General features: G+C 46.9%; 1 protein-coding gene across 7 annotated transcripts in view; it reads right to left on the reverse strand.

The window, feature by feature from the left end:
* The window catches only part of CHERP (calcium homeostasis endoplasmic reticulum protein), a 138,802-nt gene that overhangs the window by 95,272 nt on the left and 27,890 nt on the right, over positions 1 to 15,640 (reverse strand). For all 7 annotated transcript variants that reach the window (XM_086946929.1, XM_086946930.1, XM_086946928.1 and 4 more), the window contains exons 4-5: positions 9,821 to 9,958; positions 7,861 to 8,012 (exon numbers count right to left, since the gene is read on the reverse strand). In XM_086946929.1, the coding sequence (XP_086803055.1) occupies positions 7,861 to 8,012; positions 9,821 to 9,958 (290 nt within the window). The remainder of the gene's footprint in view (positions 1 to 7,860; positions 8,013 to 9,820; positions 9,959 to 15,640) is intronic.

The raw sequence follows: 15,640 nt of genomic DNA on the forward strand, positions 1-15,640 counted from the left end.
TGTATGTGGGGGCCCCAGAGCTGTCCATGCGAAAACTACAGGTCGTCCAAAACTGCGCAGCCCGCACGTTGCTGCAGATTCCGAGGACGCAGTCTGCAAAACCCGCCCTGGTCACCCTACACTGGCTCCCAGTAAAGCAGAGAGTGGCATTTAAGGCACTATGCATCGCCCACCGAGCTTTCTGGGGGTCTGGCCCAAGGATCCTCAACAAACTGGTTACTCAATACCATCCTAATAGAAACCTCCGATCTACGGAAGCCTTTTTAGCCGTAGTCCCAAGAGTGCGGAGAGCCAGGACCGGAGGAAGGATGTTCTCATTAAACGCCGCAAAGATGTGGAACACACTCCCGCTACAAATCAGGTCCAATCCCAACTTACTCTCATTCCGAAAGCAGCTGAAAACTTACCTGTTTGCTAGATCCACCTAAGCTCGTTTCCACCACTCATCAGTTCTGTTTTTTATGCCTTAGCGCTTGGACGCCCATTGGGCAGCAATCGCGCTTTACAAATCACAATACAATACAATACAATACAATACTCCCGGGGCCCTGCGGGACTTTAGCCTTTTGGTGGCTCTCCTTTCTGGACCCTGCCCCACAGTTTGTTTGCCCTGGGGACGCATCCCGCGGTGCCCTCACAGTAAGGCCTGGTCCCTGAATATGGTGAAGAGGGACGGGGCCGACTGGATTAAGATGGCGGCTGGTGCCCCTCTCTACGGTTCACGTCCAGGTTGGGCGGCTGTTGCAAGGATGGGGCCGGGCTGCCTGCAACACACGACGGAGTTCACACCCAGGGACGTGTTGGCTGCCCTAACAGTTTTGCACTAGACCATTGATAGCCATGTCCGAGACCTGGGTGCAAGGATGGACGCCATTGCTGTTTCGCCATCTATGGCGGCCACGGTCCTATTCCAGGGGTCGGCCGATGGACTTCGTGCTGTGTCCATGGAGGAGGATTCGGATCCTCGGGGGCACCTTGGGTTACTTGAAGACCGGGCTCCCGTGCCCGCGCCGACTGTCTTGATTGGTCGTATGGATGTATTCTTGGGACACATGTCCGGCTGGGGGTGGAGCGCCGTTTTCCTCCTTGGACTGGCCTGGTTGTGTCGCGGGGGTGGCCAGACTATTTGACTCTTCTCTCCTGGATGATGTTATTTGCCAGCTTTGGGAGGTTCATGGGACCGGCGTTGTTGTTGCCTGATCTTTGCTATCTATATTTGGACAGATTTGGATTACTATGCTCTTTTATGGCTTCGCCCCGTCCGGGCTCATCCATACTGTTTGGACCCTCAGGACTGTGCTTTACATGGTTTAACGAGAGGACTTCGGGCGGTACTACTGCCTGACAGGGACAGGGATGAGGTGGCTTACAATCGATCTGCTTTATTGCTGACAGACGGTGCAGTGGGTATCTTCGATCGATACTTCATTGTTTTTGTGCTTGGGATTTGTTATTCTTCCTTATGGTATTGTTTCCTTTTTGGGATTTCCGAAGTGTAGGGGTGAAGGGCGGGGCCGGGCGGCACGATTGGGGCCCTCCTCCGCTTATTTTCTCTTCTGTTTTTCCTTTTCCCTATCTTTCTATATTTCGGGTTCTATTAGGGCGACAGGCATGCGGCTGGGGAGTAGGCCATGGCCTTCTGCGGGTGTGCAGGCTGGGGGGTTGCGGGATGGGTGTTAGATTAGTATTTGTTTCTATGGCCCTTTAGTCTTCCTTCCTTTTTAGTGGCGCCGTCGCCCAGGTTCCTTGCGGTGTGTTTGGAGATGAGGGGCGGGGTTTAGACTTGTTATACAATGGGGTTGAGCTTCCACTTCTCCTGTTATGTATATTTTATCCCCTGATGACCCCCCGTATTGCTATTGTTCCTGATATCCTGATTCGCACACTATCGCGGGACTGGCTGCAACTGTGGGGCACTTCTTCTTAGTTCTTTATTTGAAAATGAACCTTTTAAATCCTGATTCAAGCTGTTGTGTCCGCTCACAAACTATGTACTGTTATGTTATTATCCTGGGCTCCGAACTGTCACAACTATGCGTATTGCTTGCAATGTTTTGGTTTTGTCTAGCGGCCGGCCGTGATGGTTGTAGGCCCATACCTGTAATCACATGTGCTACAAATAAAGGTTCACAAAAAAAATAAATAAAAATAAAAAAGTGCCGCCCAGTTGAGCAGATTGTCTAGCAGGACACCCAAATAGGAGAATGTTTTACAGTGTGGCACCCTCGTACCATTCACCTCAAACGGGTACTGTTTTTTTTAAGCGAGACCCCACCTGCATCACATAAGATTTAGTATTATTTATGGACAAATTGCATTTGTCCATAAATTCATGAAATGCATTTAAAAGGGTTTGAAGCCCCTTGGGGGTGCGTGCCTGGAGGACTGCATCGTCCGCATACGAGAGGACGGACAAACGTCTCCTTCCCACATACGGATAATCTGCCCCTGTTTCCAGAAATACACCTTCCAGGTCATTTATGTACAAGTTAAAAAGAAACGGGGCAAATATGCACCCTGCCTGACCCTTCTTTCGATTTCAAAGTTTTTTGATACATTTAAGTCTTTAGAGTACCTGACATTTGCTTTGGTGTCCCTGTGAAGATCCCTCAGGAAGTCCACAAGGCTACGCTCCACCCCCATGGACCCCTACAACCCACCCCGATTTAAACAATCAAAGGCGTATGAGAGGTCCATGAAGGCCATAAAAATGGAGCCCGAGAGACCATGGCGTACTTCCCTATGATCATACAGTGATTTAAACACTGGGCCGTGGTGGAATGACCTGGGCGAAACCCGTACTGTATATCAGAGATAATCTGGTTCTCCTCAGCCCAGGTACACAGTCTCTTAAGAATTACCCCCCCCCCCCCCCCCATGACCTTGACAACCGAATCAATCAGTGAAATTGGTCTGTAGTTCTTTTTAGTTACGATCCCCTTTTTTATGTACCGGGACGATCGTGGAAACACCCCAAGAGACAGGGCATTCTCCTCTGGCAGCCGCATTACCCACGGCAGTCAAGATCCCCGCCCAAAAGGTGGGTTCTGATTTAAATAAATCCGGGGGGGGTGCCATCCGGTCCTGGCGCCTTTTTGTTGGTCAAATTAGCTATGCCCTCCCTGAATTCATGCTCCATAAATACCACTGATTCGTTATCTGTTTGCCCTGACGATATGAAGGTCTTACAGGATGTATTTTTGAAGATATCTTCAAAATGACCCACCCATTCGTCCTCCTTAATATTGGAGCCCACCTCACCGACCCCTTCTGCTAAAAAAGGTGAACGGTTTATTGTGCTCCAAAATAATAGAACTATTGGCCAAAGTTGCAGGGTCGAATAGTTCTCTCCACAATACTTCCTGTATTTCCAACTTGCGCTTGGCTAGGGCATTTTTATAGTTTTTCCTAAGAATGCAGATCAAAGCCCTATCCCTTGGTATCTTTTTTAACCCGACCTTAAGGTCTCTTGCTGCTTTGGAGCAAATATGACAGAACCACTTGGGTCCACTAGGCAGACTCTTTCTCTTTCTCCCTTGTGCGAGTAACATACCCCCTATTGTAGAATACATTTCTTCAAAAGATTTTAAAATACACAAGGGTGATGATTCCTGATTGAAGCAACAAGAAAATTCTGTCTTACATTCTGCTTTAAGTAACTCATGGAAGGTGGACGGGAGGATCTCTTTCCATTTAATCCGACGCCCTCCATCAGTAGGTTGGAGATTAATACTAGCTATCACTCTGCCTTTTGTCTTAAGTATGTTCCCACCTAAAGTCCCACAGACAGGATTATGATCGCTATGTGAACTTGGGATGATGGAGAAGCCCATCAGATGTGGTACTAGAGATCTAGATAGTAATATATGGTCTATGAAGGTTCCAGTACCACTCCCCTTAAAAGTAGGGACCCTTAGTTTACAGTGGAGGGAGACAAAGTTCATTGCTGGGGCTAAATCCTGCTCAGCAAGCATGTTGTTCAATTCTCCTTCCTGAGTGGTGTGCCCAAAATGGAGCCCCGATATTAAAGGGCAACCCAAGAGCCCCATGGTATGTAACATGGTGTCACCACATAGGTGAATATTACAATTTTCTAAAATAAGCAGGTTTTTCTTGTAAGACCCCCCTTCCTGTTTGACAAAGCTAATCAGATCCATGATCCCGCTTCCTTCTTCTCGATAAATGGAGTTATAGAAGTTTAACACCAGGAGGGAGCCAGCCTTAAGTCCCAAGGAAATGGCCTGAATATTGCTGTTGGCAGTGGGAATGTTCTTAATATTTCATCGAAGGGCCAACGATGCAAAGATAGCAAGACCTCCCTTAGCTCTACCACTAGTACTTCTGGTTGCTGGGACGAAAAAAGCTCGGTACCCCTCCAACGAAATATCACATTTTACTAGCCACGTTTCTTGGAGGCAGATAAGCATAAACTTACTGACGATCTGTACCCATAAAGGGTCCATAACTTTACACGCTAACCCTGCCACGTTCCACGAGAGAACGTTGTGGGTTGGATTATTCTCATATACCCCATGCATGACGTCTTCCAGGGAGACGGGCAAAGCTACTTCAGGGCAAATGTCGTCACTATACCCCTCCTGTAAAATATAGTCGGGTTTGTCAGATTCAGTCATCAGGGATGCAGGCTCGAACACGGGAGTGACTGCTAGACTACTTGGTGTTGGTGGAGGATTTTTAATATTGCAGCTATAACCTTGTTCACACAGTCAGTCACAGTCATTGAGCCCGGAGAGTGACGTATAACGGTTTTGGGTCTCAAATGGCGATGGAGATGCATATCTGCCCCAGATTGGCTCCCTTAGAGAGGTTAACAGTGGCAAGCCCAGCCTCTTTTGCTCTCTGATCTAGGGTGTCCAGTCGCTGCATACCCTGTTTCTATCATCCAATCTGTTTTTATCAATTCCCCTATAGAAAAAACCCAGGGGCAGTAACTCTATTCCCTGACCTCTATGCTCCCCACCTTCCCTCATCTCTGAACACCCTTTCTGCTATTGCTGAATCGTTAAAATTAACCACAATGCAGTCTCCATTTCTTGTTTTCCATGTGCTACCTTATCCAGGAAACACTTCGGGACATAATAACATTACGTCCCGCCGTGTAGCCCAACCTTGTGTTGCTTTGTAACCAGTGGGTGACCTTATTCCTTAATTGGTCATAATCCTCCTTGGTTCCTACAGGCAAGGGTGGTACGTTAGCAAGAACCAGCACCAATGGTGTAGATTCCGGGGGTAGATCGATGACCGGGAATTTTTCAATGAGGGGTACAGCGGAGGGTCTTGTTTCCGCAGGCTGAGGAGTTGGGAAAATGTTTCCTACTGGCTGTTGTGAGTTCGCAGCCAATACATTAGATTTCCCCGGAACCCCCTGTTTCTTAGAGCTTACATTGCTTGTTCCAAACTCTTTGTCTAAGTTGACCCCTTGCTCTGCATCTAGAGTGTTAGATTCCTGACGTAGTGCGGGGAGGGAAGTTATGATCTGAGCGGGGAGAGATAGCAAGGGACCCCCCTTATTTAGGTTAGCATTAAGACTTTTCAACATCTGGGTATTATCTCTGGCTACCAATTGAAGCTTCCCTAGATCCTGATTTATTACCTTCAACCTCTCTACAAGGGAGAGTATAAGGGATTTGAGCAGGTGTTCAATTTCAGGCATAAGACCAGCCATTTCGCTGGTGCCCATCATGGAACACCCAGAAGAGGATAGTGTGGCTTTGGAGGTAGCCTTAGGGGCGGCTTGCTTCAGTGCAAGGGGGCAGAGTCAGCACTAGACGCAATTGCAAGCACACGCGGCTCTGAGTCCTGAGGGCCCCCCGACGCAAGCAAGTACTCTCTGGTACAAGAAACCAGAGGAGTCAATACCCTGCAAAATATACAGGTTATTAACGTATTGCAACACAAAAGGTGTGAGTAATCTGAATATTGTTTGTCTATTTACCTGTTAGTCCTGACGAATGCTCTATAGACCCCTATGGGTCGACAGAGCAGAAACATGTCGACGTTTTTGTAATAAGTGTTTCACCAACTACTGTGATCCAGTTACTCGATCATCCTAGTAGTACCAGTTTTTTATTAACCACCTGGAAATCACACCAATTAATAAAACTATTCAGGGTGATTTTCCGGTCTTTTTAAATAAAATACCTCTTTTTTTCCTTTTCTTCTTTTTGACACACCACTTTTTCTCCTTCTCTGGACACTGCACTATAAGCCAGAGGTGCCTCCGGTTGAGGCTGGCAAAATCACTCACTTAGAGTAACCAATGATAACGGCCAACAACCCATATGCGGGGCGGACGAACCATATATACCGCTATATTCCAAATTGCATAGGGTTTTTGAGGTTACTCTAAATTTACATGACCAATGGCCTAGTGTTACAAATTACTGTAATCGAGCCAGGAAAGGATCAGGCCCTGCACCAGGAGCTTCCTTGAGTTGGGTGGAAGAAGCGGAAGAATTTTACGCACTGACCGGAGCAAGCCATAACAAGTCCCTGCAACTCTCTTGGCCTGTGTTCCCATTGACAAATCCGGTTCCAGCCAGACCCCCAAACTTTTTATAACATCCTTTGGGTCAGGGGGGGGCACCCAGGCAGGGGGGCCACATAGGTTTTGGGAGCGAGTTGTACATGTTGCCAAGGAGCATCAGCTCCGTCTTGGTGCCATTAAGTTTGAGACGAGAGTCTGACATCCAAGACATGATGCCAGAGAGACAAGAGGCAAACTTTTCCCCATGGCTTTCTAGGAGCGACAGCGAGACGATCAGTTGGGTGTCGTCTGCATAGGTCACTATTTTCACCTCCTCCAGTGGGGCCATGTAAACGTTGAAAAGCGTAGGGCTCAGTGATGAGCCCTGCGGAACTCCACACTGATCTAGTATTGCCTTCACAGACCTGGTATTCCCGCCCACTCAAGAAGGATGTAAGCCATTTGAGTGCTACGTCTCTCACTCCTATCTTGGCCAGACGGTGGATCAGGATCCCATGATCCACCGTGTCAAATGCAGCGCTTAGATCCAGGAGGACCACAGCAGCGGATCCCCCTGAATCCAAGATGCATCTGGCTTCCTCCACCATGGCAATCAGGGCTGAGTCAGTTCCCAGACCCGGCCGAAAACTCGAAAAAAAACAGTTATAGTTAATGCAAATAAACTATGTGGAACAATCTCACAGCAATCGCCTCTGACCGGGAATCTGACCTGATGTCAACCCAAAGTCCCCCTCCAGGGACCCCAGCCAATAGTAAGGTCTCCATCACCCCCATACTTTGATAAACATGGGGACAGCGTCAACCATTATATGTCACCTTTTCAGCCGCCATGAAGAGGTCCACCCCCTCTGTCATTCTTGTATGAAGGTTATCTCCGATTCCACCCCCCTCAATACTGGAGATAGTAATACTTGATTGATTGTATCTTAAAGGATGGATTTGCTGTGGTTCATGTGAGGGCTTAGTTGACCATTACTCCATTCAACCACTGCACAGAACATATTCAACTTTTGTTTTTATATTGATTTAGCTTTTTAATCTAGTCAATAACAATGATATGTGACATGCCATCTGGATTCTCCCATGAAGCAATGTCACAGAGTTAATCATTGAAACGTGTATGGCTGACATCAAATCTCAATTTAGTCGAAACAACAAACTAACACACAAAATACCAGACAGGGTGTATGTGAGGAAACAAATTACTGCCATGACCGCAGCTCACTGAAAATAGGCAAACAATTTTTTAATATTAAGAATGAACATTAATATTTTTGCCACATTGGCATATTATCAGCTGTAAAACAAGGTTGCAAGCATCTCTAACATGCACATCCCAGATAAAGGCTTACCAGTGATGCAAGACATCATTGATCAGATAAATTAAATGCAGCCGAAGTTCAAAATGTGCTCCTTCTGCGGTTATCCGGGTGCGCAGGTGCCATGCCAACACCTCGCAGTGTTGAGGGGACTTGGCATTAGTAAACATCCAGTTTTTACCAGCCTGGAGCAAAAAGCAATCACCACTTTGGAATTAGAGGCATGGATTTTGTTTTTCACAATAGAAAATATTTCATAAGTCGTTACTGTTTAAACAGAGAAAAGGCAGGCAAAGATACACCTCAATTCTGACTTCACATAAAAGTATGTACTTTTTAGTTCATCCATGAATGGTGATAGAGAATATAATGTGTGCACTGACAGACACATACTAAACACAATCTAAAAACAAAAACTCAACAACTGCACACTCCAACACGGCATATCTCACTTTCAAGTACTGCCTCTGTAGGGCACAAGGATGTGCTCTCTGAGTCAGGAGGTGGGGGAATAAGAGGAGGTGAAGTATTAGCAGGCACGGAATGAATACATATCTAGGACATGCTGAAAGAAGCCCAAGGAGATACGAGCTGTATCGGAAGATATTTAGTTCACATCAAACCGGTTTGAGTTGGAGGACATCAAGCCAGTCTGGTGCACGACCAGTTTTACCCTTGATAGGGGTATGATAACAAGGACTCATCTAGGACTGTTTTATGGTCTTTGTTTTGGATAATTACATCTGTATTTATTTTTCGTCAGCAGAAACATTTAGGTTCTTATTCGTATGCTTCACATTTGTATGCTTCAAGTGATTGATATAACTTTCACTTTGTAAGTTTCATTAGGTTGCCCTTTTTTTTTTAACTACATATGCGGTCAATAGGCTAGTGTACGGTTTTGAAAAACCATTCAAAACTTGATTGAAAATAAACTCATCGAGTTTATAGTTGTAATTCAATGTTTGTTCATTTTTCTCATTCAAAGAATAAATACAATAAGTATCACCAAATTGCGACCAGTGCGGACAAGATGTGTATGAAGTGACATGGTTTGAAAATAAGATCAACATTGCAGTCCTGGCACAACCCTTTTCTGGCATCCATAGTGATATGCGGATGGAAAAGATTGGAATTGCTGCCCAGAAAGTGATGACAGTGCAAATAAAGTCAAGAAAATTTTTTTGTAGCCAATAAAATAATGCAGATTCCCCACTTCTCCACATTTACCAAGACTATTCAGATCCAAAAAGGGGGAAAACATATTCAGACTTCATGAAATGGAAGAATTTCTAAATTAAGAGTATCCAACATAGTCTGGGAGGACTGACAATGCCAGATTTTCCAGGGTACTCATGAAAATTATATTTGCAATTGGCTAACAGAAACTAAATAAATGCCATAATCATTCAGTATACTGAAAATGTGGCTTTGACCTATTGTTCCAGAACCATGCACAATGCACAGTCTGAAGAAACAATGATCGTTCCTCGAATTTATTTTTTGAGGAATTATTTTATAAAATGATCTAGTTCACTAGGGCAATTTCAATCATGTGACAAGGTTTAACGTACACTACAGATCATTTTATACTGCAGGCTTCAGCCAGCTGAAAACTCTTTTCGCTTCCTACATGGTGTCAACTTTTTGAACACTTAAAAGTACAACTAGAACCCAACCCAAGAGAACATTCCACTATGCATAAAATGCCCAGATATAATTTTTAACAAATTAAAAGTATAAAAATGAAAGTCAAAAACGAAATGGGACAAGTGGCGACCAGACGAAAAATCAAAGTACCACAGGCAGTTCGGTTTTTTTGTGGTACGTCAGCATCACCGGCAAGTGTCCAGTGTTATACAATCACAAAGTTAAACAAGTGCAGAGACACACTGAACTTGAAAATTTAACACAAATCATATGTGCATAAACACAAGTATGGCTAAGAAGGCAAAGCTTTTCATTTTTCCGCCTGTTTACTGATGTCACTTACAGAGATCGCATCTTTTGTGCATGTATCGATGATGGGCTGCAGTAAATTATCAAACTCTGTAGTCTCCAGCTGGGTGTCTGTCAGATTTTTTTGCATCTGCTGCTCCATGGCACGAGTGACTGCTGCTGTAATCTCCTCCTACAGGGAGAGAAAAAAAGAAGGAAATCACAAAACGTTAACCAAATTTCTCACTAAAAACTGCAAAGCATGCCTGATCCATTGTGTAATTTTGAGCTATGTCCAGAAATTCACAACTGGTATGACTTCCTTCCCAAAGTCATTGATTGTAACAGAACTAGTAGGAGTTGTCCAAGGGTGCTCGTCTGGAGTGACAACGTGGGTAAAGTAGAGACTGACTGCAATGCAGCCCAATGTGGCTGCCAGTGGAAACATTCCGCCCATCACCATTTCTTGTTTAACAAGATAACTCAATTGCAAAGCGTACACCCAGACATGGGTCCGTGCTTACTGGGCCAGAGGCTCGAAAGTGCAGCTCAAAAAGGTGGTAGCTGTCCGAGGTGGCTCCATTTCCTATTCGGTGGGCAAAAAAATTGACTTGAATGTGGTCTGAAAAATTTGTTGAGGCCTGGACTTCAGAAAGCATTCGACCTATCATTCTTTATTGCTTAAATGTCACTATAGAATCGGTCTGCATCTTAGAGCATGTTAGCACATGTGAATGGCACATTATTGTTTTTAATCTTTATCCCAGTAATACAGGAGTTAACTAAGTTCCCTTTATTCTTTAACGAGATGCCACAGAGCACTACAGAAACCTGTTCTCTTGGTTAGTATGAATGTTTGTAGTAGTACAGCACTGTGGACAGCCTGCATCAAGAAGACCAAGGGAGTGTTCAGTTTATCTCAGTCTTGTCACTGGTTTTAAAGTTTATCATCTGTACACCACATGAGGCTTACTCAAGTAATATAATCTCCAAATGTGTGTGTTACTAAGCATTTCTAACAGAAATTTAAAAAGAGAACAAAGGCAAATATCACTCAGCCCATGGAAATGAAAAACAAGCTGCCAGAAGGAAAACCTCGCCCTATAAATCTGCTCTTGATGAAATGAGGAGGGTACACATGGTGGTCTTGATTATTACCTCAAATTGTATAGTCACAGAGGTAAAGTGCAGATGCATTTAGCGTATGTCAGTTTCATAACAATTATCAATATCTATATCAATGAATGATAAACTATAACCTACTCTCAGGCCCTACAGCGGAGGCCCTGAAGCCTGGCGTGCACACTCCCAGTGTCGGGTAGGAGTGGTGAGTGATCAGCTGGGTGCGTGATGGAGATAATGAGAGACTGCAAGCGGGGGTCCATTGAGCCTGCTAAACGAGAGCACGGGGACCAGCAGGCTCACCTACCTTCACTCCTGGGCAGTACTTTGGTAACGGTGCAGCGTGACCCCCTCGACGACATCCCTGCCAATATTTGGACCTCTTCCCTAGGTTGAGGTGCGGTAACACTGGGCTACAGTAGGGAGGCGCCGCGCGGAGACCCGCCGTGTGCCATAGACCCTCCAAGACCTGGTCTGGGCATCTGCTTTGTCGCTTCTGGGAAGGCTTCACGGTGAGGCCCCCGACTGAGCACAGCTGGACATAATCCCCCCGGCTTTTGGGCTGCTGCCGGTAGTGGCTCTGGCACTCCGACATGGGCCGCAACAGAGCGGGCAATGGCCAGGCTAATCATATAGACAAATACACAGTCGTAATGGGCCGTGACAATGGGGCAAAGGCTGGGGTCCACAGGAAGACCAGGAGGACGGCGGCCTGGATCCCTCCCTAAAGGATATAATGAGGGCAATCAGGGACTTCAGGGGGACTCTTGAGCCTAAATTGGACTCTGTAACAGAGGAGGTGAACCTCCTGCGAGCAGACTTCAGGAAGATTTCTGAGAAGGTCTCCGTGGCTGAGACTGGCATTGGGAACCTGCATTCCAAAATTAAACGGCTGGAAGAGCAAGTGGCCACCCTCACAAAAAAATCAAGAAGATATCTATGCCCGCTGGAAGACTAGGAAGGGAGAGCCCAGCGCAACAACATCTGTGTAGTGGGGGTCCCAGAGGGGATGGAAGGGCCATCTATGGACTGGTTCATATTAGACTTGGTGCTCAACCACCTGAAGCCTAAACACTTATCGAACTTCTTCTCCGAACGGGCACATAGGACACTGGGCAAAAACCATGGCCTGGGGCACCACCTCGCACAATCATTGTCCGCATACTGAACTTTAGAAATAGAGATGCAATCCTGCAGGCTGCACGAATGCATGGGGATATTCGCCTGGAAAATGCAACCATCCACTTCTTCCTGATTACGCTCCGGTCCAGCATCAGCGGAACTCCTTTGATGGAGTAAAGAGGGACCTTAGATACCAGGGAGTGAAATATATGATGCTCTTTCCTGCCAGGCTTAAAATCCTTGATGGTTGGAAAGTGTCACACTGGAGGAAGCTAGCGACTGGCCGGAGGGTTGGCGCACTGTTGGTTGCAGAGGTGGACAGCTGCGCCCTGAAGCGCGTCAACAAGACTAAGAGATTGAGTCCGATGACGGGCGGTCATCCAGCGGCCAGAGGCAAGACCAGCAGAGAGATAAGCGACTCTGGGGTGGTCCAGCACTAGCTGAGCTCGCCAGTTATTCCCCAGTGCACACTTCCTAGGGGCCTTTAAACTTGGGGAGGGGGATAGGAGAGTCCACTACCTCATGGTGGTGGTGGTGGGGTGGGCGATCAGGTGACCCTCCAGTTGTTTCTGACATTGCACGACCTGCGTGTTTCTATTGAGGTCTACGCGCAGACGGAGATTGGGAAGTCGGGGAGGCCGGATGCTGGGGGCGTCAATCTGAGCTCTGCAGTGTGGGCATGAAATGTTGGTTAAAAGATATGTACCTCTTCACGCTGGCTGTTAGTTCACAGCTCCTCACAAATGTTTTTGCTAGAACCTTTGGTTTGACAGGCGCTCCGCAAGTTTGGATGGTAGGAGGTTGGCGACTCACCAAGCAGGGCTGCAAGGAGGAGGGAGTTGGGGTGTTTTTGGTTTCTCTCCTTCAGGGGGAGGGGAAGTTTGCTCGAGCCTGACATTTTTCAGCTTTTGGAGTTTGATCCTGGGGAAACAGCAGTAAAGAGGGAATATGTGAAAGTATTGGGACCTCTCAGAGACTATGGGTGATCCAGCTAGTATGCAGTTATGGACTGGAATGTGAATGGGTTGGGTAATAAAATAAAGCACACACTTGTCTTACAGCACCTCAAGAGGCACTTCCCAGATGTTGTCCTGTTCCAAGAATCACACTTGAGGGGGGAATAGGTGTAAGGCCTTAGACAGCTTTGGCTATAAAATGATAGCCCACTCTGGGTTTACATCCGGGGCCCGGGGGGGGGGAGGGGGGGGGGGATTCTAGTACACAACACCTTGACCCTGGTTATCTCGGGCACGTGGTGGGCAGACTAAGCCGGCTGCTTCGCTGCAGCGGCAGGTAAGTGGGAGGGGCACTCCTTGATATTCTACTCCCGTCATATACCCCCTGGCCTACACTAAATCAGCCACCCGAAGTTGAGCTCCTTCTTAACTGCCCTCCCCTCTGGTGTTCTCCTCATTGGTGAGGATACAAATGCTGTTATGAATCCGGACCTGGATTGTTCCCATTCCGAAACGGGCAGGCAGGGAGAACGCGGCCTAGTAGAGTTCGTCACAGCCTTGGGCCTGTGCGACCTCTTGCGGGCACACTACCCATCCCTCAGGCAACACATGTTTTACTTGGCACGCCTTGGGTCAGTTTCCAGGATAGAACACTTTCTCACCCGTAATGACCAAATGGGAGACTTCACCAATACCAAGCATATGGCACAGGGTATTTCAGATCACTCCCCAGTTTGCATCCCCCTTAGAGGCCCGGCTGCAAACAGAATGGCGTTCTCGCAGATAGATCCTTGGCACCTCCGCGATCCGGCGCTTGGGGAGAAGCTTCGAAAGGGCTCAAAGCTCTATTTCAAAGAGAATCGGGGTTCCGTGGACTCCCAAATTTCACTGTGGGGGGCCTACAAGCGGTCCTACGGGGCCTGGCTCAGGCGATAATTGGTGCACAGAAAAAAAGAGGAATACCTACAGATCCGACGGTTAGAGCAAGATAGAGCAGCTAGAGAAGGATGATGCACTGGCCTCATCCGAGGACCCACGCCACAGACTGACGCTGAAGCGAATAGATCTTAGGGCGCTGGCTGAAGACGAGGCGTGGGCCTATGCACTGGCTACACAGCATCGGATCTATGATGTGGGAGACAAGGCGTTGAAGGTACTGGCGTAGCTGGAACGCCGTGATGGCGATTACTCGTGGGTATCCGATGTGAGGGACGCATCTGGGACTCCACTCGACAAGCATGGCCATAGCTGAGGCCTTTGCGGGAGACCGGGAGGCTCCCTCCGCATCAGAGAGAAGGCACGATAGTGGCGATTTACAAAGCGGGAAAGCCACCTGATCAGTGCAACTCATACCGCCCGATATCGTTAATCAATGTGGAAGCCATGGTCCTGGCTTACAGATTGGTGTCCGTCATAGCGGAGTTGGTACACGTCGACCAGTCCAGTTTTATGCCTCGGAGAAGCACCCGTCATAATTTGCGGCGTCTCTATGGGTGCTTTACATGACCGAAGAGGTTGGGAGCTCTCAAACGGCATTGATGGCGATGGAAGCCTCCATAGCCTTTGACAGCATCAAATGGCCCTACTTGTTCATGATACTTCAGAGGCTAGGTTTCGGACCGATCTTTTGCAGCTGGGTAAGAATTTTATACCAATTACCCACGGCCTGAGTGTGGTTAACGGGGCTATATCCAGGTCTTTCCCCCTGCAATGAGGTACCAGGCATGGCTGTCCCCTGTCTCCCCTCCTCTTTGTACTCGACCCATTGGCCCACTGGATCAGGAGGAACCCTACAATTGGGGGCATTGCAACACCTGGGGGGTATTGCATAAGCTTCAATGGGGAGTGTACGATGGAGGTCTGGCGATCCCAGATGTCAAGTTATACTATTGGGCCTCTCAGCTCCAGGTGATTAATGACTGGGTTTATACAGACAGTAGTGAGCCAGCCTACAGGGTAGATAGGATGGTTATGCCTGGGGGAAATTGTGAGCCTCTCCTTTATACCTGTAAGATGCAGGCGGGGTGGCCTGACCACACCAGGGTGGTACTACAGTGCTGGAAAGAGGCTAATAAACTCCTCGGGTGGGCAGGTAAACTGACTGGGAGAACCCCACTGAGGTTGGGTGACCAATTGCGAGAGGTGGCTGCCTTGGCAGGTTTCAATATATATTATAACAAACAATACACTTGCCAGTGCTGAGAAACTTATTTTTCAAAAACGATTAGAATATGTAGTATACATGACAATGACATGAACACTCGCTTTATAAATTGCAACTTTTTAATTTTCTTTTTCTTGTTAACTGTTATTTTAGTTCTGCATCAATCTGATTTTGTGCATGGGAATACAAAACATTCTATGTACATTTATATACACACATGAAATACAAATGAAAAAAAAATGAAAAACAAAACAATTAGGTATGTACAATGAGTCCTCAACTTACATACAACACATTCTTGGCCATCCATTCATACAAAAACACATACAAACTGGTCCCAGTGTCAAAATAAACTTTTTGTTCAACAGATGAAGAGTCCTTTTTAGGTCTCGCCTGTCGATGCGCATGCGCATCGAGCTTGCGAGACTATGGGGGCTTAACCACTCTTTAACTGACTTGCAAGGAATCGTGGCGATTCCTTGCAGTGCCCGTGACTTTTAAGCTCAATGCG

Source organism: Lissotriton vulgaris, chromosome 12, assembly GCF_964263255.1.
Source record: "Lissotriton vulgaris chromosome 12, aLisVul1.2, whole genome shotgun sequence".
Lineage (NCBI taxonomy): Eukaryota > Metazoa > Chordata > Amphibia > Caudata > Salamandridae > Lissotriton > Lissotriton vulgaris.